The 23014-nt window shown below is 34.4% G+C and overlaps 1 protein-coding gene across 6 annotated transcripts in view; it reads left to right on the top strand.

Moving 5' to 3' along the window:
* The first annotated feature begins 63 nt into the window (after window positions 1-63).
* brd9 (bromodomain containing 9) overlaps window positions 64-23014 on the top strand; it is a 39641-nt gene continuing 16690 nt past the window's right edge. For 2 of the 6 annotated variants that reach the window (XM_039736245.1, XM_039736244.1), the window contains exons 1-12: window positions 64-212; window positions 3953-4179; window positions 6248-6331; window positions 7639-7771; window positions 12555-12612; window positions 13145-13289; window positions 16650-16760; window positions 17328-17512; window positions 18142-18274; window positions 18799-18874; window positions 19203-19298; window positions 19782-19914. In XM_039736245.1, coding sequence (XP_039592179.1) covers window positions 164-212; window positions 3953-4179; window positions 6248-6331; window positions 7639-7771; window positions 12555-12612; window positions 13145-13289; window positions 16650-16760; window positions 17328-17512; window positions 18142-18274; window positions 18799-18874; window positions 19203-19298; window positions 19782-19914 — 1430 coding nt within the window. In that variant the 5' untranslated portion in view covers window positions 64-163. The remainder of the gene's footprint in view (window positions 213-3952; window positions 4180-6247; window positions 6332-7638; window positions 7772-12554; window positions 12613-13144; window positions 13290-16649; window positions 16761-17327; window positions 17513-18141; window positions 18275-18798; window positions 18875-19202; window positions 19299-19781; window positions 19915-23014) is intronic. The other 4 variants (XM_039736249.1, XM_039736247.1, XM_039736248.1 and 1 more) reach the window with 2 other exon arrangements.

Raw genomic sequence — 23014 nt, 5'->3', positions numbered from 1 at the left:
ACAGCGCGCGCAGCGTCTTTGACCCGGAAGTTTCCGCTCCGTGCCTGCGCCCGAGCAGCTTTCACTTCCGTATCAGAACTTGCGCGGAGTCTGTCGTTGTGTTTTGTACGGATGATTACAATCATTTAACAGTATCTGCTAGTATCTAAGCACTTCAAAGAAAATGGGAAAAAAACACAAAAACCACAAGTCCAAATGGCGAACAGTGGATGGTAAGTGCAAATGTACAATTATGCAAATACCGTTTTTTAATAGACATCTGCTATTTGTTTGTTTCTGTTTGTGAGTGTATTGTTTGTATCGAAGAAATGCTTATGTTTTGACACCTAATGTATAACCCATTTAAATGTGCACATTTTTAGAATGTGTTTTCTGTGAGATTTTAATTATAATAATTATAATGACCGTTATAGAAACAAAGTCTTGCCAGTATAATTGTATTAAGAGTTTGCAGAATTGCTAACTGAATCGATTTATTTTCTGAATCCCAACTTTCCAGTGTAGGATTTACCTGCAGAAGGAGCTCGAGGTAGTCAATGAGTTTTTATTTTGTGAGATTATGTTTATCTAGCCATAAACTCAAGAGACATACAGGGTTAGAATGTACTTATTCATACATTAATACATGGAGGAAATTTAAATGTGAATTTTAGAAATAATATTATGACCATCGGGATCAGCCTAATTTATTTTGCCTTGTGCAGTCTCTATTATAAATCTAAACATTTTAATAAAATTAACGAATGAAATACTGTAGTAAACGCTGTAATTTATTCACTGTGGCATTATTTGGAACATGCAATTACATACAAAAAGTTCTTTAAAACTGCTTTGTAACAACACCCAGTTTCAAATCAAGTTTTAAAAACAATCAATATCAGCGATATTCATTAAGGTCATAGAATGAATGAAGAGCTTTCTTTTTTCTTTCTTCTTTTTTTAATTCAGTTTTTTATTTTCACGTTAGGGAAACGTGGGTTGTCAGTAGGTTTTACAAAGAGACTATAACGTAGCTTTAAAATCTACAAAGAACATTAATTTGGTATAAATAATGAAAATATAGAAGTGAGCTTAATACTTAATGTATGACATTAGATCATACATATTTAGAGTTGACCAATAATTGACCTTCTTTCTCATTTTTATCAAAATTTAATGCCAGACTTTATATATTTGATTAGAATCTTTTTAATTCTTAATACAGGGTGGCCCACAAAAAAGTAGCCCGCCTCCCTGGCGAAAAATGGCGCCCTTCCATAAAGAAAGAACTTGAAATGCAAAAATCTTTACTCACTCTTTACAGAAAGTGCTGAAAATGATTCTTTGTGGAATGGAATACGTCGCTCAGCTCGTACTCACACGTTTGCACTACGTCTACACAGCTTTCGTGATGAGGGTAGTCAATCGGCGCGCCACTCTGGCAGGAAGGCGGGCTACTTTTTCGTGGGCCACCCTGTAGTTTCTAAAGTAAAGCACAGTATACCTCTCACAACTGAACATTAAGTTCAGTTTCATAGAATTTTATTTTAGTACCCTTTTCTATTATCGTGAAGCAAATCGGATTTTCGTTTTTAACATTAGGTTTCCAAAGGGGTATTAACATTAGGGACCTATAGGCAACAATGCTCCACCCCCACTAACTTTAAAGTTAGTATTTGTGGTTGGGGTAGGTCAGTCTAATACAGGGGTCACCAACCTTTTTGCAACTAAGAGCTACTTCAAGGGTACTGAGTAATATGAAGGGCTACTTGTTTCATACAAACTTCCTGAATAACATAAAGTTGCTTGGTTCACCTTTAATCCATCCATCCATCCATTCATCCATTATCCAACCCGCTATATCCCAACTACAGGGTCACGGATGTCTGCCGGAGCCAATCCCACCTAACACAGGTTGCAAGGCAGGAAATAAACCCCAGGCAGGGCACTAGTCCACCGCAGGGTACACACACACACACACACACACACTAGGGACAATTTAGAATCGCCAATGCACCCGACCTGCATGTATTTGGACTGTGGGAGGAAACCGGAGTACCCGGAGGAAACTCACGCAGACACGGGGAGAACATACAAAGTGAACCTGGGTCTCCTAACTGTGAGGCAGCAGCACTACCCACTGCGCCACCGTGCCACCCTTCACCTTTAATAATATTATTAATATAATGGACATTTTCCTTAACTTTTCTGCCATGTTTTTCTTTATTTTTAGGGGGGAAAAACTGTGTCTAGCTCCCCATCGTAGCTGCACCCGTTTGCTTGTCTCAGCAAAGAGTGAGATGGAGGTTTGTCTCACGCACGATTTTGAACTTTGACCACAGACTACTGGGGCGGAGTGGTGGCTCTGAGGCTAAGGATCTGTGCTGGTATCCAGAATGTTGCCTGTTCGAATTCCCGTCACTGCCAAAAGAGATCCTAATCTGCTGGGCCCTTAACCTTGCTTTAGCTCTGACCCCAAGGGGTATGCAAAAACTAACAAATTCCTAATACAACAAATTGTATAAGGCGAAATAAAGAACAAAAAAAAAAAAAGCAAGTGTTATTGATTCAAAGAGAACAGCAACACAGTTAAATACAATTTTTAGACAGACCAACACAGTTAAATACAATTTTTAGACAGAGTTCCATGGTGTCTAGTGCTATTTTTAGAACATGCCCTGTGGGCAACTCAAGTGGTCCTTGCGGGTGACCAGGTGCCCACGTGCACCATGTTGGCTACCTCTGGTTTAATAATTTAAACTCCAAAACTTAAGCAACCGGGGCACCTCCCCCACAGAGCCCAACACTAGAATGGGTAGGAACTGCTGTCCATTTAGTATACAAGTACTGTACTGTTATTTTTATTCATGACTTGTTTTTCTATTTTGTGGTCTCCTTATTAACTTATAAATAATGTCTGAAGAATCTGCTTGTAGCTTACACACATATGTCACAATGAGAGATGACTGCTGCAAACCAATAATTGTACTACTTATTTTGACTCTGGTGTATATAGAGTTTTGTCGTTAATGCTAGGTTCTCCAAACTAACATATAAGAGCAAAGCTGACAACAGATTTGATAAAAGACTTATTAAAATGTGTCGGTATAGTTTTGTCTGCTTTAATTGAAGTGATTTTCTTTTTAATTTAATGCAGTTGCTTTTTTAGTGCTATATTGAGATCAAAGGTCAATGATTGGTCCATGACTGTTCTCCTTATCTTGTAGCAGACTCACTATGACCACTTGTCATCCACAAATTTAAGATTTGTCATGCTGTTATTTTTATACAAAATTATTATTGTATACTTAGCAATTTTAAGGAATAGCCACATTAAGATTTCTACATTTTCTTGAAATATTTGCTTAAATATCCTAGGTTTTGTTATCAGTTAGTGCACAACTCTTATATTGTTATCCTTGTGTTGAGGGTTCTGAACTAGTGAATAGTGGATAGAATATTATTTTTAAGCGGTATGGGCGTCTTTAATTTTCAGAAGAACTGTCTTTGACATTTGTACATTTCAGCCTTTATAAGGAAATGGTTTTAGGAAAAAATATCACAGCAATACACACTGTATCTTAAATATATTAATTTTCATGTGGTTTCAATATAATATATAGAATCGTTTTTTATCTATATAACATTATTGCATAATGTTATTCAAATTAGTGAATTATTTTGAATTAAGTTTTTTAGCCTCGTTTCTAATTACTGCTTTAAGAGTGGGTCATCTGTTGTCTAAAATAAGACCCCTGTAAGTCTGTACACATCATTTTTTAATAATGCCCCCACCCATGTCACTTTTTATTACAGTTATCAAGTGTTGTGATTATGTTTTAGTGTATACAGTAGTTATATTTTCAATTTGAAAGCAAAATGGTATTTGAAAATGTTTTGTCTGTCTTAAAAATACCTGAAAGACTGCATTTTCATAAGTGTCCATTTTTCTTTCCTGTTTTACATTTATTAGAGCTAGATTATGCAGATAAAACTCTGGAGAAACCAATAAAGCTTGTACTAAAAGTTGGAGGAAGTGAAGTTACAGAGCTTTCAGGTTCTGGGCATGATTCTAGCTATTATGATGATAAATCAGATCATGAGCGTGAACGACATAAAGAGAAGAAGAAAAAGAAGAAAAAAAAGTCTGAAAAAGAAAAAGATAAGCATCTTGATGAAGAAGAAAGAAGACGACGAAAGGTATGTGAACAAAATTGATTGATGGTTGTGCCAGATAACACCATTTTATGAAAAATATGATTAACTTTATACATATATGATCTGCTTCAATTCTAAACAAACAATTTTCATGTTTTAGACAAAAAAAAAAATTGTCTACTTTAGTTCGGAAGAAGAAAAAAAAAAGGAATAGTCCCCATTGCCTCATATTCATTAATTAATTAATGTGTGTTAGGGGGAGCAATGATATCTGGGTGTGTAATTGTTGTCTCAGTCCTTGCCAAGTGTTAATACGTGGTGTGGCAGTAGGGGGCGCTAGTGCTCCCTTGAACCCTCAGGTACAACTCCAGACACCAGGTAAAAGTCCAAGACCTTTTATTGTTTTCTTCAGTGCACCAAGCACCTCCCACACTACTCATATATTTAAACTATTAAATGCAATACTACAATAATACTATAAGCTACTCCTCCTCGCCCAGACACTTTGCTCCTCTCCCACCCAGCACAGCTCGTTGTCTGGAGCGAGGCACCGCCCTTTTATAGCCCCTGACCTGGAGGTGTTTCTGTCCCAACAGTCCACAGTTCCTTATTCCTTCCGGGTCAGGGCAATTAGTCCTTTACTTCAACCCGGGAGCACGACATTTCTTTCTGTCACGTGACCGTGACGTACTCCCGGGTCATACGGCATCACAGAGCCTATAAGCCCCCCCAAAGCGACTCCTGGTGGTCTCCAAGGTATCCAGCAGGGTGTGTATAAACACTACAAAGTCCATAAGGCCCTGCTAGACTTTGGGGCACGATCCTGCTGTCGGGAGAGCTCCTCCTGGCGGCCTGGGGGTGTGAACCAGCATGGGAAGCCGGCAGTCCTCCACAGTGGTTGTAACGATCAGCTAATCCTTGCACCTGAAATTTCAAGTAGGCCAAGCCAGTATTCCAGTGGACGAAGAAACATTCCTTAGCTTTATTGAGTATACCTTGGTGACTTAAATTATCAAGAAGATGATTTTGAAGATGTTCAAACTTGTAACTTGAATGTCAAAAAACTCGACCAATGCCAATTAATATTTTCTTTTGTCAATATATTAGTAATTCATGTAGTATAGATATCAATTCTTAGTATTTTGGTTGGATTACAGTTTAATAGCAATGATTCAGAGGTATTGCAAGTGTGTACTGAGTATTTGACATTGATATTTCCTTTAGGTTGGTATGTTTTCTTACATTATAATGGGAACAGTCAAGTTTTGCTAGATTTTAGTAGTACAGTATAAAGTACTGTTTCCAGTGAGAACTTTGAAAAAAAAATCACAGTGACAAACAGCGCAACAATTTTCATAAAAATGACAAGTGATTCAAGCACAAAGAGGCAGTAGTGTTATTCTGTATTGCACCCTACATTGTATAAGATACTGAACAAGTCTAGAATGAAGTAATATCTGCAAATAGTATTCAGTCATTTAACTCTGTAGTCTTAGAAAAGTTCTATTAAATTATAAAATTTACTTTCATTTCTAGATTTCCACTCTAATTCTAATTTAAGAATCTCAGGGGGGGAAATAAAGAAATAAGATTGCACTATAATTTAATACTCATTTTAATATTATTTGGAAAAATTACAAATGATCAATTTTCTGTAGATTTTCTTTTCCCCGGTTTAATTTTTTACAGAAAATGAGTTAATACTAATCAGTATGTGGACATAATCGACCACATATCTGTACAAAATAATTTTTGTTTAACTAGAAGCACTTGTAATTAAGCCAAATGTAATCTGAAGAAGTAGTACAAGTAGAATGATGACTTACAAAAGTCAAATCATGTGTTTATTGTATTTAATTGTATTTTGTACTTTAGGGCGGATATTCACAAGTATACTGTACATGTATATGTGGATCTTGTAAAACATTTTAAAACTGTATTACATTTTCTTTTTGGAAAAGCACAGTTCTGTTTACAGGATACTGAGCAAAATTGTTAATTTAATACTTGTCCACCCAGTATTTTGGTAAGCTGGTTAATGATGTATGTTTTGTTAATTGGTTATAATTAATCTAAGAATGGCTTCTTCTGTCTAAATATCATGTTACAGGAAGAAAAGAAACGCAAAAGGGAAAAGGAACAGTGTGATGCGGAGGAAGAAGTTGAAGACTTGGGGACAGCAAAGAAGACTGAGGTCTGTAATGTAATTTGGCTGCAATTTGCACCTCTGAGAAATTCACAGCAGTTTAATTAATTAATTTAGTAATGTCTTTATCCTCATAACTAGTCATCCCCAAAGCCAACAGCTGTGGAATACTAGGTGTGTGATAGTGATTTCTGGGTAGTCTGGCCACTTTAATAGGAGGAAAAAACACTGTAAATATACATTAACATATATATATATATATATATATATATATATATATATATATATATATATATATATATATATATATATATATATATATATATATATATATATATACTTATATATAGTATATATACATATACAGTACATACATATATGTATATATATACAGTATATAGAGAGAGAGAGTAAAAGCTTTGGCACATGTAAACAAACTGATTATTTTCTTGAGACCTCTGAGGATGCATTTGTCTCAAGAAAATAATCGGTTTGTTTGGATATGAATTCTGTACTGTTTTCCTCAGCTAATGACAGGGGGTTGAAATGCCAGCTACGGGTTGAGTGTGTAAGACACGGTCATTTAAGCTCCGTGGTCAGAGATAATGATCGCGTTGTATTTACAAGATTTTATAGTGTGCAAAAAACTATTGTCTATGAGGAAATAATAAATTCTTGAGTAACAATGATGTACAGGTAAGAAGTGGGAGTATGCTTTGAGGTTAGGATTTATAAGTTGTGATCTGTTACAAGTATGTTGTTTACATACATGTTTACAGTATTAGATGCTGTTGCTGTTGAATCTGAGGATATATCTAGGTCTGAATTTAAAACACAAATCTCCATCCATTATCATTTTGTGAGTGTTCACATTAGGAGTAAATGCAAATATATTTTGGAAGATAGCACTTTTGTCCATGTTAGGTGCATAGTTATTAATATTTTGAATCCCTGTTTCCCCTTTGTATGTTCTGTGGTTAAAACGAAAGAAAATATTTAGTATCTACCAGAAACTGCTCCAGCACTTTTTTAATCTTTAATAGAAAATGTGAACTCAGAAAATCGACAGAGAGCTAAATATAGAATCAGTACTTGATTCCATATTGAACTCTGTATTAGGTTCAAAGACTGTTCTTATAAACACGCCTCATATAATTATAGGAAAGCTCTGCACTGATATCAAACTTTTTAATAATTTTACATAAAAAATAATATGCCTTATGTATAACTTACTTTCTCAGTTTGTGTATAATTGTTTATCAAGGAAGAGTAAAATAATGTCATAACATAAGTAGATTTCAGTAGTGGAATCCAATAGCCATTATGTTCAAAATGTGCTTTTTTTTTTTTTTTAGGAAGAAAAAAAAAGGAAAAGAGACAGAGAACATATGGAGATAGAAACCGAAGCAGATGGCGTTAACCTGGGACTGAAGATGGAGACTGAGCAAACAGTTGATAGACCTGTACGAGCATGCAGAACTCAGCAAGGTAAATTAGTTCTGTGTCTCATTTACTTTATGTGTTACATTTTTTTTGTCATCTGTTCTGTCGGTTCTGGTGAATGAAGTTGTGGGAACCAAATGAACAAGACAAAACCAGCCCAATTGTATGTTTTGTTTTGAGAAATTCCCTTTCAGGGTAAAGCATACAATTTCTTCATCCTTTCCTGAGTCCCAGTCACAGATCATATCAACATATTTCTCTCTCTCTATCTGAAAAAGTAATGGTTCTAATCAGAGGTCCTTGTGAATTACTTTGTTTTTCACTGTATCCTAAACATTGAGAGTCACTATTCTATGATCAGGACAATATTTAAGTTGCTTCCCCTCAATCTTGCACTTAATTATCGGCCATAGGATTACTTCTACCTCATTCGCAGAGATCTTCCAAGGAGGTTGACTTACATCCTTTATTTTCCATTTTTTGCACAAGACACTGAGAATCAATATTATTCAGCACTTCCCCAGAAATTTTTGCTTCTTCTGGATCCACTACTTCTTTCATTACTGTAATTGTAACTTCAGAAACTCACCTATTCCCACAGGGAGCTTTGACGACACTGTTCTCTATGGATGGCATGTTTGCTGGATTTATTTTCTCAAACTTCTTCTTTCACTTCCGTACAATATATTTGCCCTTTCTGAGAATGGTGACACACTCACTTTGATACCAGTGGATGTCTAGACAACATGACAAGACAACATCCACATCCATCTTTGTTTGCAGGAGAAGCTCTAGGAGAGGTGTACTTCTAGCATAGGCAAATCAAGTTTTCTGAGGATGCCTCACTATCTGCCAGGCCAGCCTAAATAACACTTTGGCTATCTAACCTAGCTTTCCACCAAATACCATAGTTATTAGGCGATAATCCAGCTTCTTTCTTTTGCTAATTATTTAGAACATTCAGCCTTACGTTTGATGACACATGATTGTCTTTGTTCTATGGTGCAATGGTACCAGGTTCACTTGGAAGAAGCGTTTTGTTCAAACATAGTCTTCATTATTAACATCTAGCTGAAATACCCAGCGTTGCCCGGGAGGAAAATAAAGTTTTTTTTAATTGTTGGAGAAAAACATAATAAAAAAAAAAAAAACACAACTTTAAAAATAAAAATAAATTAGCAAACAATAAATCTGGGTTTGCTTCCTGGGTGATCCCTGTTTGCATGTTCTCCCTGTGTCTGCATGGGTTTTCTGCGGTGGGCTGGCGCTCTGCCCGGGGTTTATTTCCTGCCTTGCGCCCTGTGTTGGTAGGGATTGGCTCCAGCAGACCCCCGTGAGCCTGTAGTTAGGATATAGCGGGTTGGATAATGAATGGATGGATAATGACTCACTAATATGCTTGTCTTGCGTGTTGTATGTATGTTATCATCCAGTTGATGCTCGGAACTGGCCAACTGTATTTAATTTGAAAAGCAACAGGGGCGCAGTTTCCTGGTATATACTAACTTTGTAAGCCCGTGGTGTTAAAAGCATGGGATCCTAGAAAGTATTTAAATCATCAGAACTACTCTCAGCATCTCTCTGGTATAAGGTTATTCTTGTCGCCAACATGCTTGCATCTTTTGTGCATTAGCAGCTAAGCGACTGTCTTTCTTGGGAGGTTTCGTTTTGCCGGTTTACTGGCCTCGCTTGCGTATCCTCGGAGCTGGAGCCCTCACACCAACTCTACATCTCACTTCTGGGCCGGACAGACACACAAATTTAATTTAATTTATTTTAAAAGCAACAGAGGTGTAGTGGCGCTCAAACAAAGCATGCTGGCAGTCGCCTCTAGTTCGCCCTATGGTGGTCGTTCCGAGTGTCAACTAGATAATAACATGCATACAAGACCGCAAGATTACCCCCACCCTACCAAGAAGTGCGTGGGTTACGGCCGATTTCACCCTACAGTATTTTTAGTCGACCAATGAGGAACATGTGTACCAAGTTTCATGAAAATCACTAGCCGTTCGGACGTGATGCTGGAACATGCATACACACATTGACTTTACATACTATATATATATATACAGTAATCCCTCCTCGATCGCGGGGGTTGCGTTCCAGAACCCCCCGCGATAGACGAAAATCCGCGAAGTAGAAACCATATGTTTGTGTAGTTATTTTTATATATTTTAAGCCCTTATAAACTCTCCCACACTGTTACCATTATTAGAGCCCTCTAGACATGAAATAACACCCTTTAGTCAAAAGTTTAAACTGTCCTCCATGACAAGACAGAGATGACAGTTCTTTCTCACAATTAAAAGAATGCAAATAGATCTTCTTCTCTTCAGGGGCAGAGAATTTCAGAGGGAGAGAGAGAGCGCTCACAAAGAAAAGCAAACAATCAAAAAATCAATACTTGTGCTTTTAAGTTTGCCGCGGCATTTTTAGAGGAATGTTAGTATCTTCTAAGCAAACAGCCTCTGTGCAAACAGCCCCTCTGCTCACATCTCCTCCGTCAGGCGCAGAGAACGTCAGAGAGAGAGAGCGAGATTAAAGCAACAATCAAAAAATCAATACGTGTGCTTTTAAATATGCCAAGCACCACAATAAAGCGGCATTTTTTTAGAGGAGCGTCAGTATCTTCTAAGCAAACAGCACCTCTGCTCACAGCCCCTCCGTCAGGTGCAGAGAATGTCAGAGAGGATGAGAGAGAGGCAGAGACAAGCAAACAATCAAGCTCCGCGCGGGATGCATATCTTATAGCATTGAGGAGTTTTAGTTAATATGTAATACATGCTCTGATTGGGTAGCTTCTAAGCCATCCGCCAATAGCGTCCTTTGTATGAAATCAACAGGGCAAACAAACTGAGGAAGCGTGTAGCATAAATTAAAAGACCCACTGTCTGCAGAAATCCATGAACCAGCGAAAAATCTGTGATATATATTTAGATGTGCTTACATTTAAAATCCATGATAGAGTGAAACCGAAAGTCAAAGCGATATAGCGAGGATTACTATATATATATATATATATATATATATATATATATATATATATATATATATATATATATATATATATATATATATATATAGATATATAGATATATAGATATATATATAGATATATATAGATAGATAGATAGAGATAGATATAGATATAGATATAGATATATATATAGATAGATTCATAGCTAGCATAGGAATCAAAAAAGGTTAGGGCTAATTCAGAATTCCTTTTAAGAGTCTGAAACATTTAAATTTTTTATTGCAGTTACTGCATTTTGGGTTAGAGCTGCTTTGAGAAGGGTTTGTGCAGTTCGAAAATTTAAATACCCAGTAAAAAACATTTACATTTTGTAAAATTCATGTGAAAACAAATACTGCAGTTAATGTACATAAAAGGTTTTAATATATATCGGCTATAAATATTTAAGGCAACATTTGAAAAAATATATTTAATGTGAATTCCAGTAATGTGTTGTGCTAAAATTCCTTTAAATCAATAGTTTATATGGACATTTAATTATGCTTAACATAAAACAATGCAAAATACAAACGTTTTACTAATTAATCAAAATAAGTGGGGTCATTACTGTTAATTCAGAGTTTAATTTAAATTAAAATTCATGAACTGAGCTAAAATTGAACTTCTAAACAAACTAAAGGCACCTATGGGGGTAAGTTCTTTGTTTCATTTTCTTTTAGGGAAGAGAACAATGATCTTTTATCATGCACTTATGTAAAATGATGTGTTTATCTTCAATGATTGGTGTTTGAGACTATACACTGTACATTGAAGAAATATATGACTTGAAATACCACAGTTCTGGGGGATTTTGCTGCATTCCTGTATTATGTCCATATTTACACAAGTAACAGTCAATGCAACATATATGTAAATGGTCTTGGGAAGCAGCTTTGCCTGAGCAGAAATGTGCCATACTACTACACCCATCAGTAATGTTAAAATCTGTCTCAGAGTTTCCACACCATTTGATAATGCATTAAAATGAACATCCAGGTGTTCCATTCGTGCAATTATGAAATAAATTTAATATTAATTTTGCTATAGTGTGCCCAATTATTATTGTTACCTTATAATGACTGAATATCTCTGGATTGGTATTTATTGTGTTCATTTTCTCATCATCGTGATTACTTTTACAAAGGTGTGCTTACTTTATAATGAAAGATAAATATCCCACGACTTTACTGCTTTTTTTATTGGATTAAAGCAAAAAAAAAAAAAAATCATATAGAATTTTCTTTTGGCAAATTACACAATTTTCTAATTGAGTGAATTGAAGTTGCCTTGCTGTTTAAAGGGATGCATCCAAGCTTATTTGTCCAAAATTAAAGTTACATTCTTGTTTCAACCATAGTTTTAAGCAGTAGATGATTTCAGGGTTTTCTGTATGTGCTTACATGGTAGTTGATGTATACCTTTTAATTACTGGAAAATTGACAAAATAAATGGAATTCTCAAGCTTTTAATATATGGTATTGATGGAGTGTGATGAGTTTAAATAGCATGTCATCAAGACTTCATAACAGATGCATACTGCCAAAATAAAAAAAACTCGCTAGATATCACTAAGCATGGTAATTAGGATAACTCCTCTATGAATGAAAAATAAAGATGATCATATTTCCCAGTGTTTTTAATATATCTATAATAAGACAGTTGCATTTTTATTGCATGGGTAATATTAACGTTTGCTTTCTTGTTTAAAGTAAGAACCCAGCACAGTAACATGCCTTTAAACAAATACATTCCTAATGTTGTAAGAAGCAGATGGTTAATTTTTAATTTCTGCCTGATTTTATGTTAATACAGAAAATGAGTGCACACCTCTGCAACAACTATTGGAACATTTCTTGCGTCAGCTTCAGAGGTATGAATTTATTCATATACATGTTCTCTTTCACACCAAGTACACAGGTAAGCATGCATAATTAATATTTGTTTATTCATGAGGATTGTAATTACCAGACTCACTTTAGATTATCTTTTTATGTCTTGCCATGTTCTTCCATTGGGTCCCATGGTTTTTTTTTTCTCATCCTACCACATATACCATCAGTTGGACTGAAATCTGCTGTTTGAGAGGGCTGCTGCATTAAGGTTCAAGTCATGTTCTTGTTGCATGAACATGACAGTAAGAATTTTGACAAATGATAAACTGTGCAGCCCATCAAATACTTTTTAGCCTTGTTGCTGCTTGCTTTAACCTGTTAAAGTCTATTTATAGATGGTTATTGCTACTATGAAGTAATACACCTCGATTTTTCCAGTCCACATTTTCGTTTTAGATGTTACTATTTTTGAATATATTTGCATCAGTATAAATGTTCTTTCTTTTTTTTCTTCTTGCGATTAAAACATTTCAATTGTTTAATTTTGTGCTGATTATGTTTTGCTCTTAGAAAAGATCCTCAAGGATTTTTTGCTAATCCAGTTACAGATGCTATTGCACCTGGTTATTCTATGATCATTAAACATCCCATGGACTTCAGTACAATTAAAGATAAAATAACAACAAACGAATACAAATCTGTTACAGAATTCAAGGTAAATGACATAGTTTATTTACATAATATAAAACTAAGATTCAGAAAAAGTATCTTATCAATGATTTTTGTAAAGTGGAATTTTAGTTAAGTACTGCACTTGCAAAAATGACCAGATTTGTCATGGTGCAATAGTTTTCAAATATGTTATAACATCTGGCAAATAACTGAATATGAGGTCTTTGCTGTAATGTGACTAAATTAATCATTGTAAGACTGATTGATTCTTTTTAAGTTTAACTGATACTTAACAGCATAGTTAATTTCGGAACTGGGAATACTGGTGTGATACAGTAGCGAATAACTTACTTTTTAATGACACATTTTAGTTTTTTTTTCTCTCTCTCTCTCTCAGTAAATAAAATGTGTTAATTTATTTAGTCAGAACTGGACTGTCTACATTCAACACTAATTCATTAATTTTCCAAGCTCAGTTATTTCATGATTTTGTCCCAGAAAGGCTTATCCTTTGCTGGCCACATCGAGTGCAAAACAGGAAGTAAGTCTGGATAAGACTCCATTCTGTCATAGAGAAACTTGGCACTCAGCACCTACTTTGACATATATATGGCCAGTTTAAAGTTGGCTTTCAATCTATAATGCATATCATTTCTAATACAGATAGGACTTGTACCCAGAAAGGTTTTGCAGAAATGACGGAAATGTATTTTCTTTACATAGATGGTTTGCGTTGGTCTTCTCCTGGAGTGTAACTTGAAAGTAACCGCTTTTGCTGGGTATTCTGTCCATCACCTTACCACAGCATAATTATGTGAGCGTACTGCTCTTGAATAAGTATTTTGTCCTATATTGCGATGAAGCTGAGTGACTTGTAACAAGGGCAATATTCTTATCTTTCTATTATAAAAGGAAATCCTGAGACAAGACTCTTCAGAGAGATAATTTCAAGTCCCGCGAGATGAGACTTTTTGCCAAGAGATTTTGACAAGTCCTGCCCTCCTCGCAACCATTTACAACCATGCCCACGGTCCCACTCATCTCTCATTCGTGTGAATGCTATTGTCAGACAGTTCTTGTGCTCTCAGCTCTTATAAATTTTTACGTTTTCCTCATTTTAATACAAGACATACAATGTATTAATTTCCACCGATGTTATCCTTTTCTGCACAATAATTTTATACGTTGTAGATGAAACATCAACAACTAAGCAAAGAAGAAAGGGCAGCGTGTCGAAAAGAGGCCCAAAAGCGTTGGAGAGAAAAGAATTAAAAAAAGAACAATAATAATCTAAGTGCAAATTCAGAAAATAAGGAAAGTAATAAACAGCCCGGACAAAGTGGAATTGAAAACCTAGCAGGTCCAAATGGGGTTGGAAATAAAAGACCAAGAATAGGAGACAAAGTAGAACGTCGTAAAGGAGTTCAAAAACGTTGGCATGATACACATGCAGAGCAGGTTAGAGATTATGAAAGTACTAAAATTCGAATGTCTCAAAAAACTGATAGTAAAGATCGCAGTAGCGCTAACAAACAGAAATTATTGCTCTGTGAAAATAACGGAACATTGAAAAGAGATCGAATATATGAACAAAGGTGATATGACAGAAGTATGTAGATATGGATCAGCTTTAAAGTTTAAGTCGGAGACTTGTAGATTGACTAATTCGTGTTACCATCAGGGAAAAGTAGTGTTTCTTCCCAGTGAAGGGGCATATCCGCAAGAATCGAAAGATTTATTTGGTGAAAGTAAAATCCACAAACAATACAGGCAGAATATTCAAATCTACAAAAATATTTTTGTGCTTTCATCATTCAGTGCTCAAAATGTAGATTTACACGATTCAGGACCATACGCTATGAGAATCTGTGGTCCCGCAACAATTAAAGCTACTACAAGTTTAATTTCAAAGAAAACCACAATTCGGTCAGGTTTATATTTATGATCACGGAGAAGCGATGCAACATAGAATCAAATGAGTTAAACGATCTGACATATTAGAAATTCTACAGCCAATGATGGTATTCATATTAAACGTTTACAGTTTCCCGTTAGAATAGCTTTTGCTATGACAATTAACAAATCACAAGGACAAACATTTGAAAAAGTTGATTTATTTATTAGAGAAACAATATTCACTCACATCCAGTTATGCTTTGTGTTGTCACAATGTAAGTCCAAACACGGAATAAAAATTCAGTGCAATTTTGTCAAAAAGTTAATTCCAAATGTTACAGCAAAAGTGTAACTTTAATAAGTATTTGCGTGTTAATTTCAATGCCAAACAAAACAAAAACTAATAACTCAACGGATACCTCTAACGCAACATGAAACATAGTTTTCTTTCAATTTATTACGTTTTAATATTTTTTACTATGGTTAATTAACTCTCTCTGATGTAAAATAGTTAGGTCTATTATGCACATGTAACAGTTCCCATGAAAATAACAATCTGTTTCAATTGTACATATGCTTCCCCATACGCAAGCGGCAGATCTGGGAAATGACTAGCACATAGATCCCACGTGGGGGTTGGCAAGCAGGGGGCAGAGCCCCCTAGTTTTTGTAAAGATAAAGTATGAATACATCTTTTGGTTACCTAATCAGAAAGTGTACTAAACAATTCAGTACATTCTAATCTTACATTTTGTTTTTTGTTATGTTAAATTAAACCTAGACAATTTCTGGGTATGTGTCTGTGTGTGTGTAAGTTGGTATTTCTGGATTTTCTTAACATTGTGTATCACTTTAATAAAATACAATCATTTGAGTAAATTAATTTTATCATTTAATTTATCAAATTTGTGTTTTATCATGGTGGTGCAGTAATTATCAATAAAACTTTAGCTTAGTGTTACCTATAATCCACCTGTTAGTCACCTACTGTTATGTAAAAAAGCATCATGGTCTCTGTAACACAAAGCATCAAAAGCAGTATGTGCTAATAGATGCATTATATTTAGTACTTAATATAAAGTGTTGCTGATAATCTGTGTTTTGTGTGCGTTTACACATGGAATTTTCCCTTAGTAGTGCAGTTTTTTTTACTGTTGTGTTCCAAAAAGATATGTTTCAAGTTGCTTGGAAAGTGGACTGGCTTCCTGAAACTATAAATTGACCAGGTGTGTCTGCCTTGCAGCAGACTGGCTTCTTGTCCAGGTTTATTTCCTGCCATGTACTGATGCTCGCAGAATATCCCCCAGCTGTTAACTTTAGCTTTCCTTTTATGTACTAAATATACAATATTGACACCACTAAATTCCTGGGGTTAATTATGTTTCTTTGAATGTGCCTTTATCTGCTCCAAAAATCTAAAGAACTAGTGCTCTTTATTTTGGTTAAATTTTAATATGTATCTCTCGGGCACACACACCCACACAATTATTTTGCTTTTGTTTTTTAGGCTGATTTCAAACTGATGTGTGATAATGCAATGGTTTATAATCGACCTGAAACTGTATACTACAAGGCTGCGAAGAAATTACTTCATACAGGATTTAAAATGATGAGTAAAGTAAGAGGCATTGGAAGAAAAAAATAATAATTGAAAGTTGTCAAATGTGTATGTTTTCAGTTCCAGTTTCGGAAAGTCAGTATTGGATGCTTTTCATTAATTTTTTCCAGCTCTTCATTTGCCACACATTTAGTCCAGTTAAGGGCCCTACACTGAGATCAAGTTTTTTTGTTTCTAGAACTTGAAAACTTTAAACCTTTGTGTTACCACCCTGTCTAAATTTTGTTCATCAGAACATTGACCATGTTCTGTTTCTGCAGGGAAATTCTTTTATTGCATTTTGATGGTCTTCACAATTCCAATATAGACCCCATTTCATTTTACCATCCTCTTAACTTTACCATTTTTATTCAGAAGAACATTGACTTTCCCACACTCTTTCCTTAATGTAATATTATTGTATGGCTTGCTGCATGTTGGTGGTCTTCACAACTTCAAAACAGACCCATTCCGTTTGCAAACTCAAATCAATGAGATGTTTCTCAGTATCCATCCCATTCCATGATCATAGCACTCTTGCTATGAGGAAAAGTAAAGTCCCTCCGGTCCTGTTATTTCTGATTCTAGGAGCGGCTTTTAGCATTGAAGCGCAGCATGTCGTTCATGCAGGACATGGATTTTTCTCAGCAGGCAGCGATTTTGGGAGATGAAGACACAGCAATAGAAGAAACTGTTCCTGATGTTATTCCACTGCCTGTAGAGACTACAAAGAAATCAAAGAAACCAATCAGAGATATGAAAGAAGTCATAAGGTAAAGTGTCTGTAGTAATTCAGCTTTAAAATACACTAATAATACATACACATTTTGATGTCTTTTTTTAAACAACCAAATATGCCTTTGATATTAAATAGTATAAACACACCATCGCCTGATTGGGAAAAGTAGTACTGTAATATGCCAAACTAAAAAATCATTCACTCAGTATAGCTAAAGTTTACACACAACTTTAACTATGTATTTTACTATATTAAATCATCAACTTTAGAGTAGTGCTTCATATTGCCAGCATATGGAAATATATTGTGTTAGTTTAGTTCTGAATAGTTACTCTTAATTAGATAGGAATTTACATCTATGAACCTTGAATTGCTGTATATGAGTAATGTACATCAGGAAGGGAATCTTTACATTTTGTTTGCGTGTGTGTGTATAATAATTTATATTTATTCCATTGTAAGTATCAGGAACCATTTATTTGGATTCAGCGTATTAAATATTGATTGACAAATAGGCGTACGTATATTGCTTAAGTGTGTTAAATGTTTTTCAAACTTTTTCTTAGTATGTTTTTCAAAAAATAGAAACTTGGTATGGAAGTATTAAAAAAATGCACACATTATTAAAATTGATTAATTTTCTTCTCCCCCCCCCCCCATCAGCTCCTTATATGAGCCAGAGGGAACTGCCTGTAGTTTAACAGACAGCACAGCTGAAGAACACGTACTTGCCTTAGTGGAGCATGCTGCAGATGAGGCCAGAGACCGTCTCCAGAGATTCCTGCCGAATAGCAAGGTAGATCTTTTAATAATGGTGTTTGGGACACCATTGAAATCCATAGTGACATTTATTTTTACTGCTAAAAGAATCAAAATGTTATGCTTTACCATGGTTTCATTAGTTCGCATTCATGTTGTAGGAATCATTTTCATTCCTTTGTCGAATTGACAGTCTTATTTTTCATTTTCATTTGTAAAGTTGTTTTTTGTAATTCTGATGACTATTACTTAGATGTTCTTTGGTTTTAATGTATTTCTGTGTGAGATAATTTTGAAATATTGAAAGCTTCCATACTTGATGATGAAGAAATGAAGGAATTCTCCAATATTCGTATACAATATAATCCAATGGAACCATGCAATGCACTGAATATCCTTTTGTAATCTATGGCATTTTCATTTTTTGCGCTTCTTTCTTAAAATTATTATTGTGATTGGTTTAAGGCTCTATTTTAACTGTATACAGTACTTTGTTACTTGCTAAAAAATATACTAATTTCTTTTGTATTCAATATTTTTATGTTCTTTGGTTTCTTTTAGATTGGCTACCTAAAGAAAGATGTGGAGGGTTGTGTTGTATACACAGTAGTGAATCAGTCCGATCCAGAGGCTGATGGTATGTTTTACTTTGGTGAAAATGTCAAAGTGCTTTATTAAAATTCTCATCTATATAGACCCTACATGTTTAATAATATGAACAAAGTATAAGGGTGGCATTTTGTAGATTTTCTTTGTGTAAATTCCAGTGCTTTAAAATGATATCTGACCATGGATACCATGGTTGTTAGATCAACTTTCAAGGACCATGGTAATTAGGATTTTAATTTGGAGAATGTGTTAATATTAAGGTTTATACATCAACTTATGATGCCTGTAATTGCAAATGTTTGGTTAATGGTGATTGCATTTTTTAAGTTTAAATTAATATTCAATATTTCTTACAGAGGAGGAAACCCATCCTGTTGACTTAAGTTCACTTTCACATAAACTGCTTCCTGGTTTAACAACATTGGGTTTTAAAGATGATAGAAGGCATAAAGGTCTGTTTTTAAAGTAAATGTATTTGCTCTCCTGCTTAATTTTAAATAATTTTAGATTTTTATTTTAGTTTTATTGCAAGATTGAAGGTTAAAAATATAACAAGAAATACCATCCTTGTCAAATATTGGGCATGTTTGGATTGGTTAGAAAGACCATATGGATCATGAAATAGTTATACAAAAGTCACTAAGGTGAATTATTAATGTAATTGTAAGTTTTTATTATAAGGAAATTTTAGTTTTGAATTCATATGTTTAGCACCATCATGATGTATTGTACAAAGAATTTTAAATGCTTGTATTAAGAGATCAGAGCCATGTGAAGAATAATGTAGTACCTTTTATAGTCCTCGTCATACTTTTATTAGCATTTTTATAATTTTTACGTCTATATTGGCTTGTAACTTATATGGGAATTAATTACTTTTTTAATACATGGATCCAGTGAAGCTATGTGACTGATTATGAATGTACCCTTTGCAGTTACTTATCTGAATAGTGCATATAATACACAGTCCCTTCAGAACAATACAATTTTCCCTGATCTTCAGCCAGAAGAAATGGACCTATTATATTCCGCCTATGGAGATGAAACTGGTGTACAGTGTGCCTTAAGGTATAGTATTCGATAGTTCAGATTGTTGGATATTTGCTTTTTTTCATTTGAAAAAAAATATATATTATTTTGGAATATACTTTACATTCAGTACTTAAGCTCCCTCTTTGTTCTAAATGTATCTCTTTTCTGTATACTGATTAGTGGGGCTAGAACTTGTCAAACCAATATTTGAGTCATAAACAGTAATAATGCAATTTTACATATATATTTAAATATACAGCAAAAACAAATCATAATAGTACTATTTGCCAAGTTTCATTTTATTTTTATTCTATTTAATTTGAAAAATGTTTTAAGTGTATTACACCTAATAAGAAAAAATTCAGTTCATCTCATGTAAATCTTTTTTTTTTTTTTTTTTCTTTTTTAAATTGGGAATACTAAATTGTGGTATATTATACACATATGTACAGTGTCTGAGGTCTCTTGTGAAGTAAACCCTTATACCAGTAGTAGGCTTGCCAAACCAATAACTGAGATTACAGTATTTTATTGTTTAAAATAGTATTTGCTTATATAAAAATTGAGACTTAAAATTGTTCAAAATACATAAATATCTGTTGGCATGAGGTACTGTACATGTAAATCTTTAACATGCTATCATTACAAACCGGACATGTTGAATACTAGTGAAGCCTTAAGTACTGATGAAAATTTCTTGTTTATTTACCATAAGAAAAGGGGATCTCTCTCTGTCTCTGTTCTTTCCACACATTACATAACTTAACCAATTTAGGATAACAGCAACAAAGCATCTACAGAAGCTTTGGAAATGCCTGTGTATTTGCTTTCTTTTTAAGTAGGTTATTCATTCTAAATTTAATATAACTCGGCATTCAAGTGCTTCTCTCAGCTTTAGTAGGAAGACCGGCCTTGTTTGTACCATGCCAGAGTACATGATTTTAATATGTGGATGGTTGCAGATTGAATGTTTTTTATAAAAATATTCCTTATTTGCAACAAAAAAAAAAAAAAGAGCCCAAATTCTCAGCATAATATTCATACTGCTGTAAAGATGATTATATATATATATATATATATATATATATATATATATATATATATATATATATATATATATATATATATATATATATATATATATATATATATATATATATATATATATATATATATATATAATATACTAGCAAAATACCAGCTTCAGAGAGAAGTAGTGTGTTGAAGAAGCAATGAAAAGAAAAGGAAACATTTTGAAAATAACGTAACATGATTGTCAATGTAATTGTTTTGTCACTGTTGTGAGTGATGAGTGTTGCTGTCATATATATATATATATATATATATATAGAAGAATACCAGCGCATGCGAGAAGTAGTGTGTTAAAGAAGTTATGAAAAAGAAAAGCAAACATTTTAAATATATTGTTAATGTAATTGTTTTGTCATTAATATGAGTGTTGTTGTCATATCTATATATATATATATATATATATATATATATATATATATATATATATATATATATATATATATATATATATATATATATATATATATATATATATATATATATATATATATATCAAAATACCTGATTGGCAGCGAGAAGTAAAAGAAAAGGAAACATTTTAATAATAACGTAACATGATTGACAATGTAATTGTTTTGTAATTGTCATGAGTGTTGCTGGCATATATATATATATATATATATATATATATATATATATATATATATATATATATATATATATATATATATATAGGGCTGGGCGATATATCAAAAATTTATCGTTACCGAAATTTATGACTCTCATCGATGTCATTTTGCCCATGTCGGTAAATTCGGTATTTTAAAAAAAAAGAAAAGGCATGTGCAGGTTGGCGATGTTCATGTCCCTTTAAGACGCTGTGCTACGTTACAGACTTGACGGGTGGAGTCACATGACTCTACTACCTGTAACAAGACGAGACACGGGTGAACAAATGGAGGACGATTTAAATGTTGAAGCAGCAGCGGCGAAGGTAGAGCTGGTGGAGGAGGAAGAGGAGACGCTTGTTAACAAAAAATGCATCATCAATCGCTTTGGCAACATTTTGGATTCAACAAGGATGATATTGATCAAAAATTGTTAAATGTAAACTCTGCAAAAAGACTGTTGCGTCAAGTCAAGGTAACACAACCAACCTCTTCCACCACCTGCAGCACAACCATGTGATTCAATTCAAGACATAAAAAAGCTCAAAGCGAGAAGAGATTAGGAGGACCAGCAAAAACGTCTTCCTCCACCAGGCAGCGGTCAATAACGAAGCATTTGCTAGTACTCAACTATATGAGCGAACTTCAAAAGATGGCAAGAAATCACAAATGCTATAGGCTACCACATAGCAAAAGACATGGCTCCTATTGCTACAGTGGAACGCAACGGGTTCAGACACTTCATGAAAATAATTGACAAGAGATACGAACTCCCATCACGAAAATATTTTTCAAAACTATCATTCCCAGCATGTACAGCACAGAGAGGAAAAAGGTTGCTGCTGAATTGAGATACGTTAAGCGCGTTGCAGCCACATCCGATCTCTGGTCCAGCCGCACAATGGAGCCGTATATTAGTCTCACAGTTCATTACATCGACAACAAATGGGAGCTGCGTACCAGAGTGCTCGAGACGGCCTATTTTCCATCTGATCACACGGGGGAGATGGTTGGACAGGGTTGAGAGCGATGCTGTCTGCATGGGACATCAGTGAAGAGGACCTTGTTGCTATAACAACTGACAACGGCCCAAATATTGTGAAAGCTGTCAAGCTCAATAAATGGACACGGGTGCAATGTTTTGGGCACAGGCTGCACCTGGCAGTCGGTAAGTGTGTACATCTTAATATATTTGGGTGGTGACATCTGGTGTGTTTTAAAGTGACTTTAATTCTGTGTGTCATATTCAAAATTGAAAGTATTAATGTTTGAATAATGTTTATATAGGCATAAAAATACTTAAGACTGCTGAGCAGCAGTGTATCCAGAAAGTTTTTACAGAAGACTTATTGTGAGCCAGTGTTGATCATGTTGTGCTGTGAAATGTAGCAAAATACATGATTTTTAAAATGTTTTATTACTGTGCCAACCCTTTT

This window comes from Polypterus senegalus, chromosome 15, assembly GCF_016835505.1.
Source record: "Polypterus senegalus isolate Bchr_013 chromosome 15, ASM1683550v1, whole genome shotgun sequence".
Taxonomy (NCBI): domain Eukaryota; kingdom Metazoa; phylum Chordata; class Cladistia; order Polypteriformes; family Polypteridae; genus Polypterus; species Polypterus senegalus.
The sequence above is the reverse complement of the archived record's forward strand: the minus strand, read 5'-3'. Positions and strand labels throughout refer to the sequence as shown.